At 38.1% G+C, this 20413-nt stretch overlaps 2 protein-coding genes and 1 long non-coding RNA gene across 7 annotated transcripts in view; 1 reads left to right on the plus strand and 2 right to left on the minus strand.

Annotated features, from left to right (window-relative positions):
- hipk3a (homeodomain interacting protein kinase 3a) overlaps positions 1–8718 on the minus strand; it is a 42726-nt gene extending 34008 nt beyond the window's left edge. For 2 of the 4 annotated variants that reach the window (XM_007228324.4, XM_007228323.4), the window contains exons 1-2: positions 8325–8718; positions 2371–3610 (exon numbers count right to left, since the gene is read on the minus strand). In XM_007228324.4, coding sequence (XP_007228386.3) covers positions 2371–3610; positions 8325–8400 — 1316 coding nt within the window. In that variant the 5' untranslated portion in view covers positions 8401–8718. The remainder of the gene's footprint in view (positions 1–2370; positions 3611–8324) is intronic. The other 2 variants (XM_015601588.3, XM_007228325.4) reach the window with 1 other exon arrangement.
- Positions 1–20413, plus strand: part of LOC125804712 (uncharacterized) — a 162574-nt gene that overhangs the window by 83184 nt on the left and 58977 nt on the right. The gene's annotated exons all lie outside the window — the stretch shown is intronic.
- Positions 10849–19465, minus strand: tcp11l1 (t-complex 11, testis-specific-like 1). 2 transcript variants are annotated; one of them, XM_007228322.4, is made up of 10 exons: positions 19315–19465; positions 17901–18027; positions 17514–17646; positions 17286–17406; positions 15975–16195; positions 15712–15848; positions 14757–14929; positions 13662–13843; positions 13404–13576; positions 10849–12525 (listed from the first exon to the last, which is right to left on the minus strand). In XM_007228322.4, the coding sequence occupies exons 2-10, from the start codon at positions 18004–18006 to the stop codon at positions 12308–12310; spliced, it is 1464 nt and encodes a 487-aa protein (XP_007228384.3). In that variant the 5' UTR covers positions 18007–18027; positions 19315–19465; the 3' UTR covers positions 10849–12307. The 2 variants fall into 2 exon arrangements, with proteins under 2 accessions (XP_007228384.3, XP_007228383.3); XM_007228321.4 differs by having other exon boundaries at positions 17850–18027.

The following is a 20413-nucleotide window of genomic DNA, read 5'->3' on the forward strand; positions in this document are numbered from 1 at the left end:
AGAAAGTGGGAGACAAAAACAGAGCTGCCCCAGCCACATTCGCAAAAACACATGGGCCAAAGTGCAAAACCAGTCAATTCAGCCATTTAAACCACCAGCATACATGCACCTAGTTCCTCTTTATCTAGAACAGCTGATAACCTCACCTCAAACCGTCATGGCTACATGCTTACAAAGACAGGTTGTACTCTTCTGTGTAACAGAATGTCCTTGGAGCCTATATTCAAACAACTATGGAAGGTTGCATTATTTTTCTGTTATCTCTGCCTTCACAGATCATGAACAACTTTGTGTTTAACACCAAAACATAAAAGATTTCCATCTTTTAGTGAACAAAAAAGGCAACAAATAAGCAAAATATGGGTAAAAAACAGCCACATCCAGCACAGGAAGAGTCCCTGCCTTTTAAGTTGGCCTCCTGTGAGCAGAACCTCAAAAACATTCCTTTAAAAACATGGCTGACATAACATGCTAAAACAAACCAATGACGCAGCCCACTGAGGAAAAAGCTAAAAATATCCACGGGGCGAGGTGCTCAGAAAGTGCTCTCGGTGCAGCCTTGTTTCAGAGCGTCTTTCTCTGGCAGTGAAATGTGACTTTACGCGCCACGTTCTTCCCCGAGGCCTCACAGGGGCCGGCCCTGAGACAGAAGGAATGCACCCATATACCACCGAACTGTTGAAGTGGCCCAGACTACCATCTTATCAAACAAGCTTGGGTGGGTGGGCTGTTTGGGGTGGGGGTATAGGGGGTCCAACACCACTGTGAGAACAGTCTCAATGCAAATGTGTGTATGCAAAACACAGCCTGAAGGAACCTGCCGTGCAGGCATGTAACACTTTCTTTATAAGACAAATGTGTCAGTGTGAGCAGAGGAAAGCACTTAAAGTAGAAATTCCTACAGAATCCTCCTTAAGTGGTTTTCAAGTGGACACATGACTACACTTAGGCAAGTATTTTAACTACTACATTACATTTTACGGCTGTTTTAAGGTGAACACAGCTTTGGGATCATGACCAATGAATATTCCATACAAACTATTATCTAACTTCTTTAAGTTCACAATACTTTTATATTTTATTTGCTGTAACATTTAAACAATTTGTCTAATATTGTGTGGGCCCCCTGACTCAATAAGGCCATAACAAGATGTTCTGTGGTATCTGACACAAATAACTTAGCAGTAGTTCCTTTAAAAAAAAAAGTTCTGTATGTTGTGAGATGGGTTCTACGCAAGCATCAATAAGCCTTGGCAACCCATTATCTTGCTGCTGCTTCATAACTTTCTTCAAAGCCCTTTTCTTAATCTACAGTGTCACGTATATACTAGAAATATATTATAGAAGGCATTTTCTCTCAGTATTTACAGTGCACTGGGTAGAAATGATTGTGACCAGCAATATCACACGATATTCAATGCAGGAGGCTCCACACACACATCCTGCAGGTCAGTACAGCATTCTTTACCTTCTACAGGACATGGCAAAAGTCATGGCACAAGATTCTAGTTCCTGAACAATGACATATGGCATGTCAGTGCACAATAACATTATAATTTGGTTTTGGTCTAGTTTGGGTGTAACTTCACAGCGGTCAAGAAAAAACATTCCTCCACATTAAACTTGCAGAAAAAGGAGGGTCCACATTACATAATTGTTCTGGCAGAGGACATAAGTAAAACTTCCTCTGTTGAATTTCCTCAAAAATGTGAGCCTCGCAAATTGCAACAGCCTAGATTATGAACACACAAATCGGTGCAGTGAAGCAATAACATTTGATCAAGCACTGACTCCAGGGCTAAGCTACCAAAATGCACCAAAAGCTGTGAATGCATTTCAGTTGCCTGGAAGTAACAGCAATAATCACATGACAATAATTCCTGTGAAAAGGCTGTTCAGATGAGAAGACTGTGCAGAAGATTTAGACAACACAGCACTTTATTTTAAATACTTTCTCACAGCAAAAAAATAGCTTGCTGTAAAACGGATGCAGTTAAACACAAATGTAGTAAAAAAAATCTGAAAAAAGTAGCTGAGATCTTGTGAGCCAGTTTGAAGCACAAAGCTTGTTGCCAGATTTCTCCTGGATGCCCCCGGCCAGTGTGTGGCTGTATTCACTAACTATAACTAATGAATAGAGATTTCAAAATGTTGTAATAAACTCCATAACATAAAAGCCATACTTTTCAGTAAGAGTGTTATTTATGTATATCCTAATATTAGCATAATACTGAGTTAAACACTTACTGCTCAGACAAGGAACTACACATTCTAATTTTACAGGTGCCTAAATGTTTTGCACAGTCTATAATAAAAACAGGAAATTAATAAAGGGAACCAAACTGTAAAAACAAAGGTCAAAGGACTCACCTGTAATACCGTGACTGCAGGTAAGTGGAACATACTGCTTTGGAGACGTGGCTGGCCGAGCCAAAGTCAATGACCTTCACGCGGTAGGGCTGCCTGACGGGGTCCACCAGCATGATGTTTTCAGGCTTGAGGTCAGCATGGATCAGACCCAGGCTCTTCAGCTTCTTCAGTGCTGTGGCCACCTGCTGCAGCACAGGCCGGATGATCTTCAGCGGCAGTGGGCTGAACTTGTTCTGCTTCAGAAAGTCATACAGATTCTGCTCCAGCATCTCAAACACCAGGCAGGTGTGGTTGCGGTGCTGGAAGCACTCGAAGGCCCGCACCAGGTTGTGTTCCTCCGCGTTCTCGCCGCTCAGGCGGGATAGAATTCCCACCTCAATCTGGCCTTGCCGTGCATACGAAGGGTGGTTCTTCAAGATCTTCACTGCAACAATCTCGTTGGTGCCCCTCTTCCAGCATTTGACCACCTGCCCAAAGGTTCCTCGGCCCAGGAACTCTAACACCTCATAGGTGTGCTTAATGGAATACAGGACTTCATGCTGAACCAGCTGGTAGTCCCCGTCCCCTGCTGCACCAGCCCCGCCCACTCCTGTCCCACTGGGTTTGGAGGGCACCACACCTGTGGCTGTACTTCCCACATTGCTTTGCAACATGGCAGGTAGTGCAGAATGTTCCTCTACTATCTGCATGGTGCTCTTACTCTTACTGTCTAGCTCCTCACCTTTGCGTTTAAACCCACATCGCAGGGTTCCGTCTACAGAATTTAAACCTCCGCTCCTCCCTCTCTTCTCCTCCTCGTCCCGCCCTTCCCCTTCCTCCTCCTCTCCCTCCTCAACTTCACCTCCACCCGCTCCTCCAGAAGATTCCTTCTGGACTCTCTGACCACCGTCTCCTCTGTCCTCCTCACCTGCTGTGACCGCGCTGAAGCCACGCCCCTCAACTCCCCCCGGCTCCACACACCTGTGCGGCGAGTGACGCCTCACAGGAGCTGACGAAGAACACACAGTCTGTAACGGGTCAAGAGCACCACGGGGTCTCACGCCCTGCCACACTTCTGTCTTTAACGTCGGGACAATATTGGTTGGGTGTGCAATGCCTAGGTTCACGCCAACCACGTAGGTGCGAGGGGTCTTCTCATGGTACACACAGCTGCTGGCCTCCGCTTTCCTCACACTGCTAAAGGCACTTGTCTGGGGTTGATACACATGCGGTGGGCAGACCAAAACCTGTGAGGCCATACCTGCAAAACAAATGGAGGAAATATGATTAGCCTAAGCATAATTTGACTCCTACATGGAAGCCTCTCACATTTAACCCTTAGCAAGCAGAGTCAGTATAGTTACTGACCACAAAAACAATGCAAAAGACAGTTCTCAATAAAAGTAATTAACCAAAACAGGGATTCTACCACAAAACCGAAAAATGGGGAACTGGTTATTGATACCAAGACAGTTTTACAAAGCTTGTATAAAAGTAAGCAATATCTGCAGTATGTCTCAATAAATTGTTTCAGCAATGTTATGGCAACGCGAACATGTGAAATAGTCGTATCACAGGATATAAAATGTCTTGTGTAATGTCACATCGAAACTTTATGCTGCTTGACACAAAAGAAAAATCTGCAATGTTCTCATTTTCCACATCGAATCTACCATTGTCAGAATATATCTGCCCAAATTTTGTATATCACAACATTTAGCACAAAACAAAATATGGCAAAGCCATGCAGCCCTAATCTGAACAAGAGTAGTTTCCTGGATATATTAATATTTAATTAAATCACTTTTATTACAACACAATCTTAATATCTTTAAAAAAAAGAAGCAATGTCATGGTCTTGGTACTAGTTTTTGGGGGAAAACATTATGTGAACTGTAAAGTAATGTAATGTGAAGTAACAAAGTACTTTTAGTACTTGTAAACGTACTTCATATGATGATAATGTTTCATATGTATCTATATGTGTTGTTCATATTGTTCCTTTACAGAAGCAGAATAAGAATAATCATGAGTGTGGCGTACATTGAATGCTAGCAGACTGGGGTGATACACGCCAAGACCAGGTTTAGGTTTAGGCTCTACTCTCAGATATTCTAAGAAATATTGTGTTTAGCATTATATATAATGCTTGATATCAGTTCACTTAGCTTACTATTGTAAGCAAACTGGCTGTTTCTAAGCTTAAAGACATGAGCTGCACAGAGCAAGAATAGTAACAATATGCACTTGGGTTAGGTTACAATGTCAACTTCTCATTAAAATGTTTGGTTTAACCAAAAGGCTGGTGGCCTTTGTCTATGTAATGTTCAGGCCACATGTGATCAACTATTGGTTTCTGTAGTGCTGATATGGTTTTAATATAATGTAGTACTGTCAAAATGTTGCATGTTTTCTTTAAACAGGAGTTCACTGTAACCATATAATAGATATAGTAATTACAATACATATCATACATATCAATACAAATCATTAGTAACTGCAAATTTCTAAGGGTAAAACAATCTTCTTCCCCGTCTTTTCAGGCCTTTTTCTAGAGAAAAAAAGAACTGTATTTCAGGACATGTTTAAAAGGGCTCAGAAATAGGCCTACTGGCTTTGTAATGCTAATTACACCTGTGTATAATATACTAATGGAATATCAATTAGGCTAATATGCATCAAGACACCAAAATACACCTCTGCATATTGAATGTGTTTGAGAAACTAGTGCCATTAACTGACAGGGCTTTGCCATTAGCTGGTGGAGATTAGTCACGCTAGTTACACAGGAGCTGCTTATGCTGGCACAACATATTGCACAAGTTTGGACAGGAGAACAGAAGAACAAGAGAACAGGTGTGGCAGAAAAGCTGCACATACACACACACCTGTATTTTATGCATACGAATCCACAGAGACCGAGCTAGGAATGCAAACTAGGATTATGAAATTCAGAGGCATGCATGGGAACTTTAAAGGCATGAAACAAATAGGATAGCTACATAGTGAGTGGACTAATAACAATCTGTGTCTAGTTGGCTGAGAAAAGTCCAAAAGATCTCTGTCTTGCTGGCTTCAAAATGCCTGCAGCATAGACATGAAAGAATCATGTGGTGTAAGACTAAATCTAGTGTATAGATTTCATAATTAATTTGTTTTAAATGATCAAAAGCTCCAAAAAAGCAGAAAATCCTTTAAAACTACATTAAAAATGTAAGTACCCTCAGATAAAAGCCAATGAACACATATCACACCCATTTCAAGATATCTAATATTTAAAAGCTCAAAGATTCAACAATCAAGATTCTAAGTCATAACAATAGACAGAAAATGTAGAACCTTTTAATTCTACTATACTTGAACTGCATGTAAGCAGGTCTTTTCCTCTTAGCCCCTAACCAGAAGGACACTGCTAAATCCATTAGGACACGCCAGCCAAGGTTTTGAGTTACACCTCACTATCTTGTAGTTTCAACTGCTCCCTTCTGCCAGAGACAGGTGGCAACTGACCTATTCCCCTACGTCAGTAACCAATGGGGTTAAAGGAGGGGGGCAGCACTGTGAAACACACCTGTTGACACAGCAACTGTTTCACTCAAACAACAGGAAATTACAGGGAGTAGCATTTGCCCCAAAACAAAAGCAGCTTAATGAGAGAGGATCTGGCCTCTTGGCAGAAAGTGTGAGCAAATAAAAGACTTGTTGCTGCCTCTGTTAACATTCTCTGTAAACTTCATTCTCTTTTTTTCAACCTTTAAAAACAGTCATAACTTCACTTTTTAGTTTAGTGACCAAAATACAAAGAAGCAGTATTGCATGCAAACCACTCTTCTGCAATGTTAGTTAACTAAATAAACAGAACATGAAAGAGGGAAAAGTTTATGTTTTCAAGTCTATCATATTCAAAAATAAGGGAAAAGGAGCAGAGTTACCCTAAGAGGCCAATGTGTTTATATAACCACAAGAGCTACCATTACACAAAATGGCAAATCTGGCAAATCTAATCAGCAGGGAACAAAAAGTCCCAGACTAGGGGTGGGCAATAATATTTTTTTTGCATAGTTAGGATGATAAATTACATCACAATATGATTTGCTGCCCACACTGTGGACACTGACCAACTGTTTCATTACAAACAGAGTTTAAGCATTTGTTTCTTTAGATCCAATGCAGCACACATGTTAAACTCAATAATAAGATCAATATGCACCGAGGTTTAAACTGTCACTACTGTTTGTAAAACATGGCAGGTAAATTACTTATATTAAATGTATATACAATATGCGATATATGGCTTAGCTCTAACCTAGTTAGTCTATTGATTGCTTTTCCTGGAGATCCTTATTTATTTACATTAAGTAAGAAAGCACTATGACCTGTGTGAAAAATAATGCCAAGAACCTTTTTAACAAACCATTTGAAGCAGAAGTACAAAACGAGGACCTAGCAAATAACAAAGGAGCTAATGTTTTTAGACCCTGCTCTAATCCTTTTGGAACTCCTTTAGTAAATGTGAATAAATACATATTACTAAAAATAATTAGATACAAAAGAAATTAGTACCTAAAAAGTAAGATGTAAGTACTTTATCTTAGCACATAGATATAAAAACAGTAGTTAGGGCTGCACTATATTGGAAACATTGACATTGCAATATGTTGTTTTTGCAATGTATATGTAACTACAACAAACAAACAACAAACTTTTTCTAACTAGTTAACTAGCTAACTAAACTTCTAACACACAAGTTTAGCTAACTATTTATGCATGTTAATTTAGGTAGTTAGTGTTAGCTAAGCGTAAATTAAACTAAATATATAACGTTACCATTTTTTATTCGATTACATAAGCTGATTTTGGTAGCGAGCTTAGATATACCATGGAAAATCAGAATAGTGTTAAAAAATCCTTTCGTATTAAACAATGAAAGCAGGACCTAAAGTTTTTTTTTTGTACACACCATTAATTTAGTCTTTAAAAACATTAGCAACTAGGCTAGCTGGCTAAAATTTTGTTTTACACACGATGCAACGTGACACACTGTTAAAAGTTTAAAACATAGGTTAGCTAACACTAGTTAACTTATCTGCTATATAAAAGTTAATGCTAAAAAGTAAAAAAAAAAAATTCAAACCGTGAAAGCAGGATCTTTTTACAAGTTTTGGGTTTTCTTTTAAGTTTACTTTACTATTATGCATTTTGGTTCAACAAAAATGAGCAAAAAGTGAGCATATCACTAAAAAAAAAACGAAAAAGTAAAACAGCAACCTTTGGCAACTAGCAGGCTAACTAGCTTTAGCTAACTAAACATGTTTATCTCGCTACAATGCTAACTTACGTTACTTAACGGAGTGTTAAAAGCTAAAGTTAGTTAACGCTAGCTAACTTCAGGTGGCTAAGCATATAGTTATTAAACTCAGAAAAAAACAATTAAATATTCGTTAACTAGATTTATCTAGATTAGTTATCTAGATTTGTGGCTAATTATCACCTCAATATAATTTTATATACCTGGCTAATAATTATTTGTTATCTAGTTCGCTAACGCTAGCTGGCTTCAGCTTAGCGTTCAACTTATGAGTGATAGTTAAGTTAGCTAGCGTTAGCTCGGAGTTGAGTAGTTAGCTTAGCTTTGGGGCAGTGACAACAACCAGCACTAAATCAAACTTATGGAAACAAGTTCAGACTCAAATATTACCAAAACGAACCAGTTTATAACATACTACTTTACTCGTTAAATCTAAGGCAGCTGTTAAATACATCCTCAGCAGGTAAATACAGCAAAAACCCAACTTTTTCCGCCCTTAAAACTGTCTAATCAGCAGCAGAAAGCGAGCTTGTTTACAGAAGTCGCCAACTGTTAAGCGCTGGCTAGCGCTAACCTGTTAGCTAGCTCCTCGGTTACACAGCTAAGTTAGATAAGGAGCTCCGTGTTAGATATGAATTTCCCTAAATAACGTAAATCGTCATCGTACCTTCACAGCCAGCAACCGTCGTCGAAATGCGAGGCTTCTCTGAACATGTCAGGGATTTAATATGCACCCACACCATGCTCAAAACACTTGCTGAGCTGCCATCTTGTCCTCTCGTTGGACAACGAGGGAGCGAGAAGCGTCGTCTCCCTCATTCCTCAAAGTGCTGACAAACTCTCGGACTAAGCCATTCATGAGGGTCCTGTCGGGTCCGCCGTGTAGTTAAAGGTGTCCTCTGCGATAAGGGCTGGCTCTGCTTTTCATTTCGGGGGCGGTAATAGCCCGAATTGCTTTCCCAGGCGGAGACGGGCGAGTTGGGGGGAAAGCTCGCTCGCTGCCTCGCTCAGCGCCGCTCTGCTCTGCTCTGCTGCCCCGCTGTAACTCGCTCTGCTCCAGAACCGTCTCGTCCTCCTTCTCCGTCCACACTTCCCCCATTAGACTGTGGCGCAGTATTGCCACCTTCCGAACCGGAGAGCAAAGGAGAAGAAAAAACAACAGTAAAGGCCCTAGTTTTCAGCGCCACCTTGTGAAACAGGGACAAGTGTACCTCATAAATACACAATAAGTCCAAAAACATGCAGCCATTCCTTCTAAAATTTCTTATATGTTGGTAAGATTGACCAGTTTCAAGAAAAAAATCATTTTCAGTGTATAAACAATGATTTCTTTTTTTTGTTGATTTTACAATCAGATTATAATAGAACACTGAAATTGAAATAAAGGGCATGGGGTGGGGGGGTCAATTACACATAAAAGTTTGAGAAAACATACAAACAGCATACAAAAGTTATAAACAAAGTTATACATCAACTCTACAAAGCCTTGACATAATTTATTTAATCATTGTTCACCCTAGTGCCATGAAATCTAGCTGTTGCCTGCTCCAAAAAGAGAATGTCCAAAAAAATATCTGCACCACAGGTGTAATAAGTTACCATAGGTTTGAGCCATCATGGAAAATTATTTCTGCTGGTCAACACATTGTGCCCTGATCTGCAGAAGTTTCCAAACATCTATGAAGTGGTGCCAAGTGGTCATGCGGTCTAAAGCACTGCTGCTATGATTGGGAGATCACTGGTTCGAATCCTGGCTGTGCAGCTTGCCATCATCTGCCAGAGTCCTGAAAGAGCACAGCTGGCCTTACTTGCTCTGGGTAGGTAGATGGCACTGTTTCTCTACATCACTCCAAGGGTGATGTTGATCAGCACAAGACATCTGTGAGGTGTTGTATCAGAACCAAGTCGCTGCGCTTTTCTCCGAGCTCGGAGGAACCAATTTGCTGCGCTTTCCTCCAAGAGCGCTATGATGTTACTTGGCAATGCTGCATCAGCAGCAGTTCAGAAAGAGGCGGTGGCTGTCTTCACCCTCCATGTGTTGTGGCATCACCAGCAAAGGGGGAAATGCAGCTGAATGGGTGGGACAGCTGGCCAAGCTAAATTGAAAAAAAAAAAAAAAGAAATCAAATCAAATAAAAAACAGATGAGAAAAAGTTATTGGCATCTATCAGTCTGAAAAATGTTACAGAGTAATTTCTAAAGCGTTAGGACTCCAGCTGACTACAGTGAGTGCTATTATTCATAAATGGTGAAAAAATGGAACACTGGTGAACCTTCTCAGGAGTGACCGGCCAAACGAAATTACTCCAAAAGGCGATGGATTTGCGCTTTTTAGTACATCATTCAAAGTTAAAAGATCCCCAGAAGACCCCAATCCTTTATCTTGTACCACCAGAATTGTGTTTATGATGTGTTCACCATTCAGAAAAAATATGCAGACTTTAGATTTTGACAGCAGGTAAAAAAATAACATCTGAATGCCCTTTGTCTCCAGTTATAGTCCAGCCAGTCTGGAGTTTACAGTTTCACTGTGCAGGATTGAATGCAGCCCAATAGTAAGCTCTATACAAATGCATGACTCAACAGCTGCTGCTCTGTATGATACATCTAATAAATAAATTACTGAAATCATTAATAAATGATGAAGTCACAGTGTGATAGATGTGAAGGTCTAGATTTCCATAGCAGTCCTTGAAGTCAGGAAATCTGGATGTTCAAAACACATTTTGAGTCATCATTAAACTTGAATTATGTTCTTTATGGTATGTATCTTTACATTAATGTATATTTAGTAGTATCTAGACAAAGGTTTGCCAGAAAATGTCAATAAATATTTTTGTTTTTGACTACAGTAAGAACACTGAAAAGTGGTTTAACGTGATAACACTTATCAATTGGTGTCAATTCCAGTCAGTAAATCCATAGAACATCAGTATCTACTATAATAATAGAAACTATAATAATAAAAACTATATAAATATAATACTTTTATAATAATATTATATATTATAGAATATATAATATATTAATAATATATTATGTTTTGCTGGCTGATATATTGTCAAATAAATATTATTGAGAGTATGTACTTTATTTTTGAACCCATCCTCTCATTATTTAGCCTACTAATCACAGAAGAACATAAGCAGCACTGTAATTTGGACTGGACACATCACACATACACACAGGGGTGGTTGCAGTCCTGTTTATTCAGGAAATCTGTCAGGTTAAAGCTGTAAATTGACACATAACAAAACAACCTTTACTGTACACAATGATGAGGAGCAACATCATCTATACAGTGTAGAGTTGCGTATAGAAGCTTAATGCTGTAAATGTTTCCCATCTACACACACAAGTTGGACACAATATCTGGATGCATAAAAGCGCTGAGTATGCTACTGGAATATATTAAAATACAGTTAAAAATGCCAGGTCACCATCTATCATAGCGTAGCCCCCTCATAAATACTTTGAAGGATGTAAATATGGACAGGGGCAGAATGCCTTTCATTCTTTCAGTTAGTGATATAATCTCTCTCTCTCTCTCTCTCTCTCTCTCTCTCATACTCTCAATACTGCATTGTAACAGAGCGTGACAGTGACAAACAGATTTTCTAGTACTGTGAAAACGACCTTTTTTGCAAAACATGCTTAGCATCAATAAAAGCATTGTATATAGGAAAGAAGTTGTTTAAAAAGATTATGCTAGGTGTTCTGGCAACAATGGGACAATTAAAAACAGCTGCATCTAAACTGAGAAAAGGACAGTATGCGTTTAACCGAGGCTGGCACTCCAGACACAGTAAGGCACCAGTCATTTCCCCCCACACATTTACCTCACCTCCTAACCCAGGCTTATTTAACACTATTATACCATAAACACCAGCCTCAGTAATGCTCAAATCTAAGATGTGGAGTCAGTAAACTCGAATATGTGATTTTAAAAGTGAAATTAAATGTATTTGATTAAAATTCAAGTAGTTGTTTTAATAAAAGGGGCATCAATCAATTAATAACTCAAACAATCAATCATTGGTCTTGTTCAGGACAACTACAGTACTTTACCTTAAGGTTTCTAACATGTTTATGTTCTTAATTCTTTACAAAATAAAGAATGCAGGAATTTTGAAAAGCCACCAAAGTAACAACAGCTTCTTAAGCGACAGATACTGTATCAATCAGTGACTCCCATTTCATGATGGAAACCAATTTATTTTTAAATCCTAATGCCATTTAAACAAATAAAGGATCCCCCCAACTCTTTCAACTGCTTTCAAAGGGGCCCATTATGGTGACATTTTAAAACAAAATTAAATTAACAATAAAAATAATTTTCAAAAAACATTTTCCAAAAAAAGAAAAAAAAAAAAAAAAAAAAGGGGTTGGGGGGTTAGTTTATTTTCCAGGAACACTTCATCATCAAACCTCATCTGAGCCAAACACCATGTCTGGATGCATTTCTAAAGATCCCTGATATTAAATGCAGTGACAAGAGGTCAGAAATGTTTCTGTGACATAAATTCCTAGACAGCGTTGACAGCAGGTGAGCTTTGGGGAGAGATAATCAGCAATTCCACTAACACAGTTGTTCCTATGACCCTACGTAGACTGCATGGTTCACTCTAACCATCAGTTCAGGCAAACAGCTTAGGTGTCTGCGCTTTCTCTGGGCTGAATTATGTCCTGTAGGATCTTCTGGTAGAACGGAGAAAAGACAAGCTTGTTGAAGTTAACCAAGCGGCTCAGTTTGACGCCAAGCTCCTCCAGCTCTTTACTGACAGGTGCCAGACCTCCAGGAATTGTTGGGGGGGTCTTATGTTGGCTTGACTCCAGGAAGCACAGGAGATAGGCCTGAATCCGAGAATCTGTGGGAGAGGGAAAGGGTTAGTGAATAAATCCGAGAGGAAACCACAAGTACAAAACATTTAGGATTCATAATAGATAAGAACACATGCTTACAATCTACACAGTTAAAAAAATGACCAATTTTACTGTTTAAACTAGTTTTGCAATTAATGAGAGTTGGGTTTTTTTCTTTACTTATACGCTGACATGTCAAAAGGCATGGGATAGCAGTATGTAAATCTTGGGAGTGAGACTAAAACACTGGCCAGCATGTTTAGCATTCTACAGCTCTGTTTTAACTTTCTTTTCCAGCTTCCTATAAGTTATTTGAAAAACATAAAAATAATTATTTTGTATATAAAACACATTTACATATAGCACCAGTCAAAATTTTGTCAAAATGTGTTTAATTTTTTCTTATTTTAAATAATTTTCAAATTGTAGATTAGCTTTAAATACATGAAAAACATCAAGGAACACATATGAAATTATGTAGTAAACCAAAATGTGTTTGTGCTCCAAATCCCCTGACCTAAACACAATTGAGATGGCGATTTGTGATGAGCTGGAGCTTCACAGCGTGACGGAAAAGCAGAAACTACTGAGATTAAAATGCCAGATCAGATCTGTCCTCAAAGATAAATGTGGCTATATAGAAGAACCTAAAATATAAAACATATTCTGGTTTCTTTAACACTTTTTGCTTACAGAAAAATACTGAATGTGTTCCTGTATAGCTATAATGCAGTCCTCAATAATACATTTACAATGTTAAAGAAGAGGTTTGTCCAAAGTTTTGACTGGTACTATTGACTTGTATGAAAACAGTTACTCTATTTCAACCTGGAACAGTAGCATGTGTCAATATACATATGCTAACTCAATAAAGCTTAATTACCGATGAGTTTACGGATGGGGTTGTCTGCAGACTGGACAGCTGCTACTTGGCCTTTGAGGGCACTCTGTCTGTCCGTGTGGAAGGGTGAGAATCCATGCTGAGACAGGCATTCTCCTAGCTCCAAACACAGCTTCTCTCCAATTGAAGAGAATGCTTCATCCAGTTTGAATGACCTGTAAATCAGAGAGCGAGGAAACCCTGAGGATTCTGGGACACTTTGTGCTGAAATCTGGGCCATAATCAGACGTTTATACTTACGGTGTGTGCATGTCTGCAAGCAGGATTTTCATGGTATTCTTAAGCCTGTCCATGAGGCCTGGCAGGCCAGAGATGGCCTCTCCCGCACTGTTATACACAATGAGAAGCACAGCCGCCACCAGCACCAGGCGCTCAAGCTCCAGCTGCATCTCCAGAAACCTGCCCCTGTCCATCAGAGCAGTCTACAGCAGAGAGAGAAGGGGGGTATAATGAAACAAATGTATTCTCAGATTAGCAAAAAGGAATACATTATTATTATTATTATTATTATTAATATGAAATTAGAACAAAAGATTTGATGTGTAAATCGAAACCCTCACATTTGATTTTTTTGCAACTGTCTGGAAACAATCAAACACAGTCTTTTTAATAATTATTAAATCACTCTTCAGTTGTAATTTCCTTACTTTAAAGTTTAAAAATATATATATTTTAAAATATAATTATACTTTTTTTAAATTATTTTATTTAGCCCCAAAAAAGCAAGCACATAATTTGTGTTACTATAATTTAACATTCTAATTAACATGATATTTAAACCCACACAATTGACAAAGAATTATGTAAGAGCAATTATGTATTACCACAATTTAGGACTGGATGATATTTGGTACGGTACAATTACAATTTTTTGTTCTTACACAATTTCAGTTTTTGTATATGTAAACAAAAACAGGACCATTTAAAGTGATGCACACTTTGTTTAATTTACATTTAATACATTTTTAATTTAGTTTCATTTTTTTTTTAAACAATAGTAAAAGGTTTTATATTAAACCCGGTGCAAACATAACCTCCTTGTATTTCAGTTAGGGAAACATGTACAATATGAAAAAAATCACTGCCACATAAAAGAGATCTTTATGGGTTTCTGACAGAAGCAAATGACCATCTACTGAGATTCCCTCTGGCAGCTTCTATACCTCGATTATCCAATTTCCAAAATTGCATTAAAACAGTAATTTGATTAAACAAATGTATCTGATTACCCTCCCAGCCCTCCCACAATTTATATTAATAAATGTACTCCCAGTACCAAATAGCCATAGTTTGGTAGAAAAGGTCAGGACATGGTTATAGACACCTCAAACCCACCTCAGGGAAGGAGTCTGTGCTACGGTCCCAGTTGAGCAGCCGTAAATAGGCCTGATTATGCACGCTGAGCGCCAGCTGAGAGGAAGAACTAGAATCACTTGCTGCTCCTCCCTGACTTTCTTTGAGCGAGTCTGCAGTTTCCTGGAGCCATTTCAGAGTGAAGTCTAAAGCATCTGCAAAATAAAAAAAAAATAAAAAAAAATAATAAATTAAATCTTACATACTACATACTAGTATATACTAGTGAAACACTGATCACAGGATTGCTTTTATTTATTGAATTAAATTGATTGAGCCCTTCCAAATAACCATATGTATTAAAACAAAATGCAGTAAATACTATAAAGTACTTCATATCTGTTATGAAACTAACAAATAATTAATGCCACTTGAGAGAGAGGAATTCAAGTATGCATTAAGAGAAATAAAGGATGTATTTGCAAATTAAGGGTCAGTTTCTTAGACAGGGATTAATCCTAGTCGTAGACTGTGTTTCTTTATTAAAATCTCCATTCAAAATGCTGTGTAGTACTTAGGAGAGGCTTAATCACTGATTAAGGGGGCTAAATGGTTAAATTAAGTGACTCATATATTTTCTAAATATTGCTTTCTATCCTTCTACTGAACAGAATAGACACTTTATTATTCATAACAGAACATTTGTTTTTAACTTATCCTCCACCAGGACACAAAAAAAATCCAACTTATAAAACATACAAATATACAGACTGAACAGAAAAATACATAAAACCACTTTCCAGCTTTAAATAGAACAGTTAGCTCAATGTGGTTATTGAGGAGAATGCATTAAGTGTACAGTAATCCTAAACTAATAAATAAAATAACCAATTTCATTAATTTCATTTGCTACACGTACAGAACAAAATATGCATTTTATTGAAATGCATGTTAATAATGTATTTTATATGTGGAAGAACACTGAAAAGTTTCTCACTGGGCTGTTTGTCCAGAAAATCTTGAAACTTCTGCCTCTCATACTCCACTGACTGCTGCAGGAGGTGAGGACGGAGACTAGTGATGGCGAAGTTGGCCATGTCAATTTTCATCTTGTCCAGAACTGCGAAAATAGCCCTGTAACATGAACAAAAAATATTAATTATGAAGCAAAAACACCAATATGTTATCACACAAACATAACGACAACTATACATCCACTTAAACCATACTGAGAAGAATGCTTGGCTTGCAGTGGCTTACTTAAAAAGGGGCACAATGTCAGTGATGTCCCGAAGCTTTCGGACGTCTTCGTCTCTGCAAGGTGCGCAGAAAGCTCCCATCATGCTGATGATGAACTGAGCCACCTTGCTGATGTCCAGCGCTCCGTTCTCAGCCTGCTGCTGGATGAGGGACAGGTCCAGTGCTTCCTCAATCTGCCCCTTCAACCGAGTTTGCCCCGGCCTCAGGAACATCAGCAGGGTCTAAAGAGGTGGGAGGGAGAACCAAGACACACATCAGTAAGCATTAAAGGGATAGGTGACCCGGAAAGATGCATACAAGTTGAAAGCTTATGGGAGGATGAGCTCATTTGTGTGTATAACTTTTTTACTAGGAACTTAAAATACATTTTAAGTTGAGGTTATGTAACTAGGCTGTAGGTTAATAGGGGCTAACATAGATCATGCCCACGTTAAATGTTTTAATAAAACATCACCTAAATGGCTAATTCTAAGCTGTCCTTTATTTCCTCTATACTAAAAACTCTTTGTCTACAAGTGCCTAATTCTGCTCCTAAAAGTCTAAAGTCAGAATATGGTGCCTGCTCTACTCAAACACACCAATTCAACTCAACCTCAGTGGTAATCACCAGGAAAATCAATCAAATTATTGGATTATCATCCTTGTTCTACACTAAATATATTTTGGATATAACAAAAGCCGGCAAAAACTGTTTTATTCAGTATAATAGTTTAGACCATTTAGTTGAAACAAACTTACTGTTAAATTATTTTTAGAGATCATATGAGCCAGTAGCCAATTAATATCACTCATGTCCTGTTCACACCTGGCATTAACATGCATCCTGGGTGATCTGAGTTAATGGCCAGAACAAAGTGTGAAAATAGTGTGAAAGGGATACAATGCATCTTGACAATGCATCGAAATACGATCACTCAAACCACAAAGGTGGTTATAATTTTAATTACACCAGAGTTTCCATCCGACCCTACAATGTGATGAGAGGAGTGCCATTATCAGCCGGTAAGGTACTGTGACCGAAGATCTCTATGTATTACTCCGCCACATACAGGTAACCTAGCAACCATGCAGCGCTTACAAGCCAAACAACACAGCTACAAACAGAGCAACAATGGAACTATTTTAACTCGCAGAGTGTTTTGAAAACTCTTCCCATTACTGGCTCCCTCCAGTGGAAATGATTAGAGAAACCCGATCACAAGTGCTCACAGGTGTGAACAGCTATGCCTTTTCAAATAATTTGTAACTGGATCACCCAAGACAAATGATAATGCCAGGTGTGAATGGGGCCTCAGTTTCTGTTAGCCTTACCTCCTTAATTTCCCCAACCAGTTGGATGGCGTGGTCAAAGACAGGGGGGTCCTCATTCAGCTGTGCCTCAAGAGAATCCCAGAATACCTTGTGCATGATTTCCTTAACACGTTTCTCTAAGCTGTGGCCATAAAGGAAACAGAAGATCAAACATTTATTGGAAAACATATCTGGCATCTCTTCTGCCCATAGGACTCTATTTAGTAATATTTGAGTATTTATTTTTACCTTCCTTCAGCAGGCTCAGTGGGTTTAACCTGAAAGCCACCATTCACCACAATCTCATGAGCCAATGCCATGTTAGTCACTCCTTTAGCAGTCTCCATTAGCTCTTCCATAGACACAAACTTGGGTGGGCTAGCTGTAAAGAAACAAAAGTGCATTATCTAAAGGACTCATGGGAACTCTACATATTGTACTTTGTATTATGTATATAGTGTGTACATATTGTGTTCTTGCTATTTTTAACACAAAAGATAAAGAAAACCCTGAATTTCTTCTGGAGTCACAGAACACAGGAAATAAATCACGTATGGGTTTCAGCTTTAACCAAATGTTTCGTACACTGTGGAGTCAGTCGGTGAGGGCTTGGTGTATTTGTTCTAATCCTCTTACGCAGCATCTCTTCCGATGCCTCTGTCTGCTCTGTGGAGTCATCTGGCCCTTTACTGTCCATCTTCTTGTTCGCCTCACTGGATGATTCATTGGATTCCTTGGGCATCCTCCACAAACCAGTTATGACCTGGAGAAAAAGAGCCAAATCAGTAGGAGTGGGAAAAGAGAAAAAGCTATGTTTATGATGAAAATATAATATCAGCACAAGAATCCCAGGTAATCATCGAATTATTATTTTTAATTATTTTTAATGTTTTCATGAGTTCTAAACAGTACTGGAAAATGCATATAAGTGTGTTCCCATCATAGTGAAAAACAATTTAAGCTTTGGAATTTTGGGTTTAAACTGGTTTTAAATGATTACTGCTAATTCACTGAAGAACACAATTTCTAAAGGTCTAGAGGGTTGGGATTATCTGCTTAATGTGTAAATATATGCATGTGCTGAGTTGTCTACTTTATATATTTTTTGCTTCAGTAAAAACACTGAAGCAGAATTATTAAATATGATATTGATTAGATAAACACTCATAATTCAGGTCTTTTAATGCATGTATAAAGTCCAGTCAAACGCTGTGTAAAGCTGAAATACTTAGCAAATCACAAGAGGACTGTTCTGTGTGAATTTCAGTTATTTTCACACCTAAACTTTTGTGTGTTTCTTGGTTGCTAGACTTGCTTGATCTAACTACACTATTTTTACAGTTCCCTTACAACATTGATGTTTCTTTAAAAGAACACAAACAATAAAATTGTACAAACAAAAAAAAAATGTTTGTAGTTTAAGCAGTTTAAGTAATGTTGTTGTTTTCATTCGTTAATGACAGTAAGAGAAAACCCTGGTTTCAAGCATTTAATAAAAGTGATTGAGCCCCAATACAACATTCCATCCCAAAAAACAAACGATGGCTATAATGAAGTTCCATTGTTATTATAAGTTCAAAAAGGTGAGGCTCTACAAAATGCCCTGCCTTTATATTTTTTTCCAACACCCGAAACAAAAACGTTCCGAACCGTAGGATTTATACCGAGGTGAGAATCGAACCGTGAGTTTTCTGTACCATTACACCCTTAGTACATAGTGCTCCTACAGTAAGCATGTTTACATAACGTTAGCAAAGCACAGACAACTAAACCTGCCTACTGTAGCTTTTAACTAAGTTGTCCAGCGTGTCTGTGTGTGTGTCCTGGCTCGGTTTGTCCTGAAATAGACCCACAGGGGACAGGGAAAGCCCTCCTAGCCCCAGCTGGTGAGCTGTTAGCTTAGCCAGACAGCTCGGGACCCTTTGAATGGTTTTGTTTATGAGTTGAAGCACTCTGAGCCTCAGACGAGCTAACCCAACTTACTACTAATATTACTCCATTCATTCAACAGACAGTGAACAAAACAGCACCATCATCTCTCCTGACTTACCACCGGTGGACTGGATAAAGAGGTCAGCTCTGGGGGGTCTGTGGGAGCCACTTGTCGGATAATATTTAAAGAACTCTCGCCTGTCCACCGCTCTGTCTCTGGCTTCTCGATGAATCTGATACACAACTCGTCTGCGTCTATTTACGGAAGTAACACCCCACTGAAGCCCGATTGTAGTTTTTTGACTCTGCCAAATGGCTGTTGCGTAAGCAGCAAGCGGGCGAATAAAAACTACATTTCCCATTACGCAATCGCACCACCGGCCTCCAACGGTCCTTATCTACACCGCGGTGCTCATTGGGTAGAGCTTCAAACAAACTGCTTAAAAAATGCAAACCGCAAAAATTATACGATAAAATAATCTATAAATAACGTATTTTTAATAAAAAAACAAATCTCCTGAAACTGATGTTATTTTAATTTTTATTAAAAATGTTGTCATTGGTGCCATAATCATTTGTGCATTATATTTATTTTTTTAAAATGTTAAAGAATACACCCAAATATATTGTTTATCTGAAGTAGATATCATAAAAAGATTTAAAAAAATAAAAAACGTTATTAAGGAATTCATATGTCATATATATGTCATATAATTCATATATATTCATATATGATAATAACATGATAATATGAACAGTATTTTAGCCAGTCATGCAACACCAGACCAATGCTTCAAAAACTTTAACTGCATACATATAGTGTGGACTGCAGTAGGTGAAGAAAAAAGTATATATTTTCCCAGGCTATGATTAATTAAAAATGTGTTTTCTTTAAAAGAGTGTAATTGCTTTGTTTTGCTATTATCATTTTATCAGTGACATTTAATGGTCTTGAAATGACAATAATATTGTTTATTGCAAAAAAATCAGGGACAATATATTGTCCACAAAAAAATCTTATCACGACAGGTGTAATATATTTGATCAATTATACACAATATATCAAACAGTTCAATAGTTTATAAAAAAAAATCCAATTAGTTTTTTTATTATTTACTTTTCCTGTTTTTACATGTCCCACAAATTATGTTTTATAATGCTGTAGTTACAACATAAACCTTAGTTTAGAAACATATACATTATTAACAAAAAATATT

This window comes from Astyanax mexicanus, chromosome 10 (assembly GCF_023375975.1).
Source record: "Astyanax mexicanus isolate ESR-SI-001 chromosome 10, AstMex3_surface, whole genome shotgun sequence".
Taxonomy (NCBI): domain Eukaryota; kingdom Metazoa; phylum Chordata; class Actinopteri; order Characiformes; family Acestrorhamphidae; genus Astyanax; species Astyanax mexicanus.